This window comes from Hakea prostrata, chromosome 4 (assembly GCF_041222555.1).
Source record: "Hakea prostrata isolate BN-2017 chromosome 4, UWA_Hpros_2, whole genome shotgun sequence".
Taxonomy (NCBI): Eukaryota; Viridiplantae; Streptophyta; class Magnoliopsida; order Proteales; family Proteaceae; genus Hakea; species Hakea prostrata.
In genome coordinates this window covers 3,091,532-3,103,268 of record NC_142603.1, presented here as the reverse complement: position 1 = coordinate 3,103,268, position 11,737 = coordinate 3,091,532, and the positions used below count along the sequence as shown (strand labels likewise).

Sequence of the window (11,737 nt, the reverse complement as noted above, 5' to 3'; positions counted from 1 at the left end):
CATTGAACTAGAATGTGACGCGTTGTTTATTTGGTGACGAATGTGACACATTTGACCAATTGTCACTTCACACATACACAGAAGGATTAAGCAATTGAATTTGATCCACTTCCACCGACTAAATGTGAAAATGATAATATTAATAAACACAGCAGAAGCCCTTGATGGAACATGAAACCACACCCAACACCTCAAAACCCAAATTAGTGGATCTCAGAGTATCATCAAAATCAGAGATAGCTTTTGTTGCAGTGGAGGACATGATGACCTTGCTTACCAACTCTCACACCTTAACCCTTCATTCAAAAAAATAAATAAATGGGGCGTGTGAAAACATCTGCTCTTTGTATCATTCCTTTTTTTTTTTTTTGGTACGAGAGTAATCTCATTCAAACTGAAAAAGAGGGCCGTGACAAAGCCGAGGAATCAAGAAAACATAAGTCCTGAATCCAAGGAGAGGAGCAAGGCCATAACGTCATACACGGGATAGACGTGGCACTCCGGACAAGAGCATCCCTGCACGATTGATGCCTCTTGGAATGTAAGAAAAAGAAACAGCTAACAGTGAAGTCCCCAACCTTCTGATGTCAGAGATCAACACGATCAGATCAGAAGGAATAGGCTTCTCAGGGTGTAGAAGGTAAGAGATAACAGAATTACAGTCACTTTCCACAGTCAAGGGATAGGAGGTTGCAGCATGACCCCTTTCCACACGATCTTTGTATCATTCCTTGCGCTGAAAGGGATAGGAGGTTGCAGCATGACCCCTTTGACAGGGATAATAATAGCATATCAAGGACCCAGAAAAAGAGGAAAACACAATCTCAAATAAAATAGAACTACCAAATTTATGGCACACAAGGAATTTAAGCGGTTTGGGCAGCACCAACACCCAACATATATAGCATGGTTTTTGATTATCAATACAATGTGTCACATGATTTAACATTTTTCTCATCCATTTCCCCAACTGCTCACATGTTTTTCTGTGGAAAATCAACAGTGATTCCACAAAATCCAAACTGTAAAACGTAAAAACTCCTCCAAAGTCGCCACTAATGGTTCTGCAACGAATATCTTTTATAGTAGGGGGACTTGCTCTACTAACCCCACCTAATACTCTTCGTCTTCAAATGGTGAAGGCCACACTCACCATTCTCTGCAACTATAGCCCCTCCTTCATTACATATTTCACAGCAGCAAACAGCTGAGGTTTCACTGTGCAAGCAACTTGGAGTCGCATGCCACAATTTTGACCCTACCAACGTTCTCTTGGGATTCCTCGTTTTTGAACATAGCGTCATGTAAGATGAAGGTCCAGACATTGTCACAGAACCTATAAGTGTGCAAATGTCCCTGAAATCAACAAACACAAAGATCAATGGAGTAAACCTTAGATTCCCATCCAAAGAACGCAATACAAAGAAAAAACAATTGATGTTGATAATGATAGGGAATAGTTTAGAGAGTCAATGGGAACACAGCAGTTGACAAAATGTCCTGCACTTAACAGATGACAAGTAGTAAAGAAGTTTTCTACCCAAGAACCTCAGGCAACCCTGATCTCTTTTTGCTTTTTAAAATTTTGAATCCGAGCACCGATCATGCATTCATATTGATCAAATAGTCCATTGCAGATAATGGCATCTACATATTCTCATCCATGGACAAAGAGATGTTGGAAGCTCAACAACCATGATGAACGACATACATATACTCTTCAGTAATTGATTGGCATATTACTTAATAAACCATGTTTTACAATGTAACCACAGATTCCAAATGAAAACTAATGTCCACTGTGATTCCATCAAAATTGAGATTAGACCTCATAGATTTGCCCCTTTTGCACAGGTGACTTCAACTCTTGACTACCAAAAGAATGAACCCTATAGGTTAATCTCATAGTAGATGGGAAGCCTAGACCTAAAAGAATGAAAAGTAGTCACTATGACAAAACATGATGCTTCAGCTAGAATAAATTGTTTTGATTGACTCCACTCTTTCTCCTAAGGTTATAAACAACTTTCTTTGGTGAATGGTTTTCAATAAGATTTCAGAAAAAGAATCATGATCCCATGAACAATTTTACTTCATATTGCAGACAGAAGAAAATGTACAATGAGGCTTTGTGATCCATGGCACTTCACCAAAGCCCTAAATGCTAATATTCCAATTTTTTACCTTCTGTTTTTGGGAGACCCAGGGCGGGGGGAAGTTGGTAGCAGTATATTACATTGTGAAAGCATACCTTAATCGAGACTTTGCTCTTGACTTGAGTCTCCAAAGCTTCAGTCATAGACTGTTCACAAAAAATAAACAAGAGCAAATGTCAGAAATTCTACCCAGAGCAGTCAGATGATGAAAATCCCAAAATTTAGTCCTACCTTGTCAAATTGGACGAGAACTTGAATGGCAAGCTCAGGGCTAAGAGTCCCAAGTGAGACCATCTCGTCTAATGTTTCTGTTAAGCACATGCCAATAGTCGATCGGCGATAGAGTTCGAAAGTTGCCATTCCTAACTCAGATCTGTCAAACTAATGGCAATCAGTACCTCTACGACACAAACAAATGTTAATCAAACAATCCATGTATACAAGACAACTATGAACATAGATTTTCAGCAAACAAAACTTGATTTGCACAAGAGATAACCCATCGGCATACACATTTGATACATGATGAATCACAGGTAATAGGAACACGAATGAGAATAATCTTAATCAGCTGCAGAGAAAAAATAATAAGATAAAAGATCATCTGAAGGCATTAAAGAGTGAAGCCTCTGACTTAAAATCCATTTCCTCTTGAGGATAAGAAATACAGAGACCATTGTATCAAGTTTTCATTATGTTCAAAAGATCAATGTTTCTGAGTAAATCTAGAAGGATTCAAATTGGTGGACCTAGAGGCCAAAACCATAACTGTATCATTAAGCTAACCAGTCCGAAATCTTAGAACCGGTACCAATTTCAATAAATTTGGAAGACTCTGGTTTGTAATTAGTGCGTAATTAGTGTCAGACAACTATAGTGTACAAAATTCCAAAATCCCTACCTAAACATACAAATAATCAGATAACCACTCCTACTCAGAAATAACCAAATACCCATGCATGATCCAAAAATACAAAATTTTAAAATATGCATCCAAATACTTAGAAGAGGAAATTTCGAACCCTAACAACAAACAAATACAAAATTCCAATATTAAATCACCAACACCAAATCAACATGCCACTACCCTGCCATAATGTGATGTGTTTCCAATGCCAATAAAAAGTTAACCCATAAATGGTATTTAACATCCAGAAAACTGCTAAATAAAATGTGTCCCAAGCCGATATATCACAAGTACCGCCTCGTCTCGGACCGTCGCAAGAAAAACTATAACCAAAATCCTTTTTACCTAGCAATAACTTAGAACCACATGCATCTAAATACAGGTGAAATACTCCAACATCTCCCAACCTTTCCAACAATTCCAGAAAACCACCCTTAGTTTCTTACAATTACACATGTATCCACTAAACTTAATGGGTTTTTTTTTGGGTTGCGGAGGGGGTGGGGGAAGGAAGCTATTATGGCCAACGCACTTGCACACAAAGAGCCAACATTAATGAATCCTTTCCATTTCTTCATCATCCACCTGCAAACCACCTACCTCACCCCAGTGCAACCCACTGACCACACAACAGAGCTAACCTAAGCAATGGACTTTTCTTCCATTACTATTGAGCTTAGGGAGTGGATAATCATTCTTGTTGGATGGCAGTCACAAAAAGAAAGACATAGCAGCTGCTAGAAGTTAGTGAATTTCTCCCTATCTATCAGTCTCGTCATGTCTGCTGATACCTAGACTGCTAAATTGTATGGGTTTTATTTTCCAAGATTTATGAAAATCCACTTGATTGTCTGTTTGTTTCCAATTACCTGTGAAAGCTGAAACATCATACTTGTAGTTTTCTTCTCGTCTCTCCTGTTTCCAGTCTGTTTCTTTTTTCACTTGCTTTCTAGGGCTTAGCTAAGAACTGTCAAACCCTTTGTTGTTTCACTTTTATGCCATTCAACGTGTGTTATCATTAAACTAAAGGCACGTAACTGATGAAGATTTCCAATTCACTCTGTTGTAGTTTATTCATGAATGGATCTCCTTGTCTGTATGGGGCAGGAGAATTGATAGACTCTGGCACCTAAATCCTAACTCCTAATTGACAGTCTCAAGGGTGTTACATTTGTTAATCGAGAATTGGAAATTACATCTACGCTAACAACTGTTTTGAATTCTGTGGTACTCTTTTTTTAATCTTAATGGTTGCTAGGGATGCTTCTTCTTTTTGTGGTTTAAAGTCTTATGTTGGCCCTTGAGCCTGTCTTTCATCTGGGTCACGAGTCTGCAATTGCAAGCAACATACTGACTGTAATTAATATTTATTTTGTTTGAATTTAAACCAGAATATAACCCATGAATGATTTGGGATTATCATTATTTTCTTTTAGGTTCCTATTTAAGGTGACGATATCTATTTTGTGCTTGTTCCAAAATGGTGGATGATTATTCTGTCCACGAACCTTACTTTGGCACCAAAACCATCTAACAGAGAGGGTGACATTGTCATTTCTCTCTTTACGTTAGATACACCAGGAACGAAACATTTGTCCGTTGGAAGTGAAACAGTAGATTCAGGGAGTTGGACGAAACCAATTTGCTGATCGTAGGCCCAGTGCACAATGCATGAAAGCCAGATCCTCTAGTTTGACCAAGCACATAAAATGTTCCCCAAAGCATGGCCACGAATATGTAATTCAGCTGTTTATGATAACATTTTATGGTATTAACCATCAACAATAGGCAAATTGACCCAATAGTTGTAAATTGATTCTAAGGAATAAATCCTCTGAGATTTATAGACTAATAGGACTAACAAGCTTGTTTCATATCTTTATCCAGTGAACAATCCTAGTGAAGGGCTGTTAGGGTGCGGGAAGAAATCTGCATTAGAGGAGAGGAAATTACAAAAGGGAGGGAGTGTAGAAGAAACTTGCACATGCTCACACCCATCTAGGCTCTTGCTCACAAGCAAGTCAAATGGTCTTTTCCAATCTATTCAATGATGATACAATGCAAAGCCTGGTAGGTCTGCAGAGAAACGCTGCACTGAGAGAACTTAGAGTTTGATAATGAAATTTATTTGTTGTAGTTAGTAAAGAAACTTAAGCTTGAATTGTGAGAGCAAATTTCCCCCCCTTTCCCTGTCTCATTATAAATAGGCAATAGGCCTTGTTTAAACAATAGAAACTTCTCTGGAATATAAAAGGAAATAACTTATTATGATATTCTGCGTAATCAACCAAATAATACTAATAATAATTAAAATAAAGTAATACTAATATTAATAATTCCAGCCTTTCCAGATTAAAAATCTAGTCTAGGCCTAGCCCTTGGTCTGGGTTTCTGAAGTGGATAATGTTGGTCCAGCCAAGCCAAGGCTACTGCATCAGTAAGGAAAAACTAAACAATTGGAAACCAAATATCCTCAGTATCTAACTTCTGAAATAAACCAGACAATATTATGTATCTGAATAACGTATATTCCTTACTTCCAAAAGCTTAATCTGGGACCAATCTATACCCATCTGGCTATTTTCTAGGTTTGGGTTGATCCAAAGAAGTACAAATACATCAGTTCTGTTGGTGTTGAGGTAATTGCATTCATGAATTCTATAAAATGAGGAGAGTTAGTGCCATTAAATCAGCACTAACGAAAATCAACTTTGATGGTGCAATGATTTAACGTGTATTGTCATCAACTATCACAATCTTCCGATGGAAATCTGATCTGAGGTTTCACAACTAAAATTAGATGTCAATCAACTTTTTGATTGATCCGTTGATCAACCTTCTACTTCAAGTTGAAGGTTGCTTTCAATGTCCATGTGTGATCTTCCTCTTGAAGATTGTGTCATGCTTGATGCCATACCAAAGAAGTAGTAATTATTATCTGCAACTTCATGATAAGTTATCCTTAAATTAAGAAGCATTATGGGAATGACAAACTTCATTTACAATTTACAAACACCATCTCTAATTAATCAACCCCCATCGTGGGTGTACATTAATAAATCTTAAGGGCTACAAGAACAACAGACTAAGTAAGGATGAAATCTTAAGGGCTATGATGACATCAACTTCCTACATCTTGCCTCATTTCATCTCATCCCCTTAAACTAGATGATACATGGGATCCCACCTTCCAATCTGATCTGCCGACACTGTTGTCGATCAATATCACAACACTGAATTGAATATATACCTATGGTAGAATGTGCATGTACATGTACATGTAATGGATACTACAAATCTAATCAACAAAATCTAGGAGTAAATCCCTGGATTCAGGTTTACCAAACAGGCTCTAATGGAATGCTTCAGCTCCACACACTTCCCATACATACTGATCAAGCTATTCTGTACAATTGAATCAGTTTCAAATCCCAACTTAAAAACATGTCCATGGATCTGAATTCCTTCTTGTTGCGCTGAAAAATGAGCACAGCCCTCAAGAAGAGATGGTATGTGAAATTATCTAGTTCTGTACCTCTCTCAATCTTTTTCCTTTAACCTTAATACATCTGGTCTCTGCAAAGGATTCTTTTGTGCTATCCAGAGATGGGTTTGTTTCAGGATTGGTGTGCTAATCATCCAGTCATCAGAACGATGATAGCATATCTGGTCGATGACAGTTCATGGTCATCATCTTATCCACATATATAGAAGATTTAGAGAAAATGAAATGGTTCAAGTGGGTAGAAGAATTAAAAATTAAATGGAAGTGGAGGAAGAAATTTAATAAACTGGATGTGTTGAGTGTAAATATACAATCTGAAACCTGGTAAGGACAATCATATTACAAGTTTAACCATATTGCAATAGACCATATTACAGGTTGATCTTTTCATTGACACTTCTTTTATACTTGGACGACCTGATGGGGACATCACACCACGACCGCCCACCACTCATTACTACCAAAGGTGTAGGTGGCGGAACCTTTCCATGTGGTTCGGCTACTAGAGAGGGTCATCTAGACCTCAGGACCGTGGCCCACATACCACTTTTTTCATATATTTTAGTGTTTGTGTTAGTGGTTTATTTTGTAAGGGTTGTTTAGAATCTTCCCTCCACAATTTAGAATTGTTAGATTTTATTTTATTTATGTGTTATCAGAATATTCTTGGTAGTTTTTTTTTTATTTCTTTTCTTTTAAAGATGTAACCAGCCACAAAGAAGGACGATTTATGAAAAAAATAAAAAAAGAATAGCAGTCTCTCTCCTGGCGGAATGGCTCTCTGCACTAGCTTCTTCTTCTTCCACCGGTAAGTTCTTCTCTCTTTTGGCCTCATTTCTTATCTAGAACAATTCCCCTCTCCCTCCTCTTCAAACATCTAATCTTTTTTTCTCCAGAAAACCTTTCTTTCTTGCCCTAGAAAATATTCTTTTCTTCCCAAAACCTCATGACAGCTCTGTTTCTGCAGAAAATTTCTTCTTATTTTTTCCCATCTTCTCCAACCCTTATGGCATTCTCTGTTCTCTACTGAAAGTTTCCTCTCCTCTTCTTCGTTGCTTCCTCTTCATCTACATAGCCTCACGGAAGTCCCACTTGTTGCCATTATTTATTTTCCGGGCTCCCTTTCCTTGCTGTTGAACCATACTGGCAGACTTACTTTCTGCAATATTTGTTTTCCTAATCCTTGTTTACCTAGCTGTTCATCTTCACCTTTCATCCCTTATAGTAGTGCTTCATGCTGATTGATTGGTTATTACCTAATACCTAGGACTGCTGGTTACGTATTTGTTACTCCGTTTTAACTCCTACTTGGTGCTGGTTACATATTAGTTGATTTGGGTATGGGAATGTGAGTTATCTATATAGCCTTTTTACATTGGTTGTAACTCACACTTATATTGAATCAAGTTGGTTTATATTATGTCTTGTCTGAATTTCTTTATTTCCTTGAATGCAATACCCCAATCCTCTCTTGCTTAGTCTAGTGGATTGGATGGTTAAATCTGATTTGCACTTCCACAGTCCTTAAGTCTGTTTTTGTGTGTTAGTTATAATTTTCTTTGCTAGAATTTTAACTTAGTATAGTTCTCTTGTGCAAAACCCCTCCCTTCATGATTTAACTTAGTATAGTTCTCTTGAGTATGAAAATCAATTGTGTGTTGTGCAAAACCCCTCCCTTCATGATTTAGGATCCTTTGTCTTGTAGAATACCCTAGCCTAAGCTGTCCTACGTCACAACCGATACCATCATTCTGGGAAATGTACAATACTATTCCTAAGACCCATTCTGGGAAATGTAGAGCTCCTAATACTGCTCCTAAGCCAAGAATATGAAGAGCCATGTATGTATTGTGACCAGAAGTACTAAATGGGTATGCATGTTCTAACACCGACCACTACAAAATTTGGGGGAAATAATGATAATAAGAAGAAAAATTGAGAATTCCATCAGCTTAAGGATATGCATCTTGAATTGCATAGAGGAAATAAACCACACCATCACCATCACAGTTGAACAAGCACTGCTGTTTGTTGGAACTCAACCAGAATTCTTGGAAATGTACCATCTATAAAGGCCACATGATAGAGTCAAAGAGTTGCCAAGAGTGCACAAGGATCAACATATGAAATGAACCAAGGTAAAATGTTTTCATTTCCTTTCTTTCTATATTTTCACATTGAAAGAGGAACTATAAAATTCTCTCCTCAGATTATAATTTTGGACAGTTTCAAATTGTCTTTCCTTTTTCTATAATTTTATTCAGTCTTTGCCATTCACAGAGAATGAGGATGATGCAAACAAGAAAACATTACATTAACATATGCAAATAAATTATCAAAACAGAACACTTAATTTGTCAAATGGTGATAGTATATTAGATTAGAGAGTTCAGGTCATCTGCACAAACACATTAACTGTTTAATCGGAATATGCAAGGTTTTATCAGATACAAGCAGAAGAACTTATAGGTAATATTGATTCCCTAGCTCTTGTTTACATTAAATTGTTCAGCAGATTTGGAGATCACACAATCAGATGTTTCTTCAGGATCAAGAACCAAAAATAAAATAGAAACCGAATATTGTTACCTTGAAATTGATTTCGAGATCTTTTAATTTTAAACCCATATTATGAATTTACCAGAGCTTGCAATCTATCTGAACAGATGATCAGAGATTCCCTCAGAACAATGAAAAGTAACCTTTATGCGACAGATTTAAGGGTCCAACCAAATCAGTACTTTAACAAAGGATGGGAAGGAAAATCAATGAACCAATAAAGGGAGAGCGGTTGAATTAAAATGGGTTCGTTCACTAATTGTCCCTCTGGACAGAGAATGAACTTTTTTCAACTTGGAACTTACAAGACGAAACGTCTCTGTCTCACCTATTCATGGGTGAACCACTTAATGGAGAATGATCAGTCTGGCTTAGCTTTAATTAGTGTTCACAGTTTCTACAGAAACATTACCAGATTTATATTTCATATCTACTAGGTTGTTCTAATCTAGTACACAATAATGCAACACTAATACCAGATTAACATTTCATGCTTACGTGAAGAGGAAGTTAGTAACATTGAAATCTCCAATTTACATAAAACCGAACAGAAATTGAGGAATACAGATTCTAACTCGAGAAATCTAAAACGAAAATTTCAACAATATCTAAGCCGAAACCAAAGAGATCACAAATTGAAAAATATAGATCAGAAAGTGGGTTTTTTAAACCCCATATGCAGAAGGAGAAGAAGGGACCAACATTTGGCCAAATATACCTACAACTCGGAGAAGAAGACCACTCTACTCGTCGGTTGTCTCACTCGCAAACTCTAGAGAGCAGACGGAGCAAAAGAAGGAATTCGCTGACTTGAAAACCCTAGTTTGCAGACGGAGAAGAAGACCACTCTCCTCGATAGTTGTATAATCAAAAACCCTAAAGAGCAGACGGAGAACAAGAATGATCTCCCGTCGTCGGGTGTCTGTTTATCTCAGGAGTGTCTCGCTCGAAGATCGCTTGCTCGCACGAAGAAACTAGGAAATCTCGACGGAACGGCAGAACGCACGGGTCTCACGCCTATTTATACCAGAGCATGAATCAAGTGATTCCACCCAATTTCTAAAAATCTACAAAATCCAATCCAATCCAATCATATTATATACTATATTATATTTTTCTTTTTTTCTTTTTTTTTTTTTTTTTAATTTATGGTCTTACTCATTTTTCTTTTTAAAAGATCTCATTCATCCATTATATCATTCTACGGGGTCAATTTCATTTCAATTCTTTTTCTTTGGTACGGTTCCGATTTGGTCTCATCTGATGGTTTATTTGCCTCGTTTTTTTTGCTGGCGGGTCCGGATTTCACGTATCATCCAACGGTTTCTAATTTATAACTAAATTTGAATTTTATTTAATTCGCCCCTGACTCAAACGCTAAACACTCAATTTGAACGGGGCCGCTGTTATGAACTTTATTCTAAACTCTTGCTTTGATTGGAGGGGTTTAACCACTGGGGGGGGGGGGGTTGGTCTGTTTTGATTCACCTTCTTCTCTAACATGCAACCGGATCATGCATCCATTTTAAAAAACAATTCTGTGTTTCTCACCATCCATTTAAAGGCAGAACTTCTATTGCGGAAATTGTTAGAGAAATTTCTAATATAAATTCTATCCATGTTCTGAAATCAGTTGTTTAGGGTTTATGTTTCAATTAGTATTTCTTCTGTTTCTTTTCCCCATCATTTTGTGGTGTTACAGGAAGACGTTTCGATTAGGAGCTCACGACTTCACAGAGATTGCTCAGTTATGAAGCAGCAAATTTTTGACCTCTACGGGATATTTCTTGACCTTCATTTGCTCAACCATGCATCTTAACGTCACGTCCAAGGTTTTGGGGGCTTTTTTTTCTGTTGTTGTTGCCCCTGCTTGGTAACTTCTTTTTTTTTTGGGTAAAATACATGGGTGGGGGGGGTTTTGGTGTGGTGGGGGGGGGGGAGTGGGGGGGGGGGGAAGGGGGGTGGGGGGAATCGGGGGGAAATACATCATATCATAAATTATATCATATCATAGAAGGGTGTCAATTGGTACCTCTTTTCATATCAATTCCTTTTTATTCTGTGTGAACTACATCTTGTTCCTGTCGGTGGGAATGTCATAATCGAACGGTTCTAAGGCTTGCGAAATGGCTTGCGAAATGAGCGACCAGAGTTTGCAAAATCAGGGTTTGTGTTGTAAATTTACAAAATCGAAAAGCCCTTTAGTGTAAAAAAAAAGAAAATTATATTTACAACCCAGCCCCGCCCATTTAATTGAAACCGTTCGATCGTATCTTGTATACGTGGGAAAATCCGGGCCGCCGCGCAAATAAAAATCCACCGAATTGGTACCATACTAAATTAAGGAACATAAATATAATTTTACAACTGAAAAACTTTACCTTTACCTTATCCCTAATTCTCTGTTTTAGTTTTTTGATTTGTCCTTCATTTTTCTTCTTAGATTTACTTGTTTTGTCTCTACTAATATCATATTTTATCGATTATTTGATCATAATTTCATTAGGATCTTAATGAACTAATAACAAAAGTTGCATGGGTTCGTTTGTACTAAAATTATACCGCACTAGATATCATATTTAAACCGTTTTTCTGAATCGATTTAATACC

The 11,737-nt window shown here is 37.3% G+C and overlaps 1 protein-coding gene across 4 annotated transcripts; it reads right to left on the bottom strand.

Moving 5' to 3' along the window:
- Positions 1-865: 865 nt before the first annotated feature.
- Positions 866-10,174, bottom strand: LOC149017090 (transcription initiation factor IIA gamma chain / TFIIA-gamma (TFIIA-S)). Of its 4 annotated transcripts, none has more exons than XM_089151402.1 (4): positions 9,846-10,174; positions 2,388-2,556; positions 2,252-2,302; positions 866-1,356 (listed from the first exon to the last, which is right to left on the bottom strand). In XM_089151402.1, the coding sequence occupies exons 2-4, from the start codon at positions 2,514-2,516 to the stop codon at positions 1,216-1,218; spliced, it is 321 nt and encodes a 106-aa protein (XP_089007528.1). In that variant the 5' UTR covers positions 2,517-2,556; positions 9,846-10,174; the 3' UTR covers positions 866-1,215. The 4 variants fall into 4 exon arrangements, with proteins under 4 accessions (XP_089007528.1, XP_089007526.1, XP_089007529.1 ...); XM_089151400.1 differs by having other exon boundaries at positions 2,388-2,529; XM_089151403.1 differs by having other exon boundaries at positions 9,850-10,174.
- Positions 10,175-11,737: the final 1,563 nt, after the last annotated feature.

Excerpts from the sequence above, each read along its gene's own strand:
- LOC149017090 (XM_089151402.1), bottom strand. The coding sequence starts at position 2,516 with ATGGCAACTTTCGAACTCTATCGCCGATCGACTATTGGCATGTGCTTA. Across the intron at positions 2,303-2,387 it reads TTCTCGTCCAATTTGACAAG|TCTATGACTGAAGCTTTGGA; the intron begins GTAGGACTAAAT and ends TTTTGTGAACAG. Across the intron at positions 1,357-2,251 it reads AGAGCAAAGTCTCGATTAAG|GGACATTTGCACACTTATAG; the intron begins GTATGCTTTCAC and ends TGTTGATTTCAG.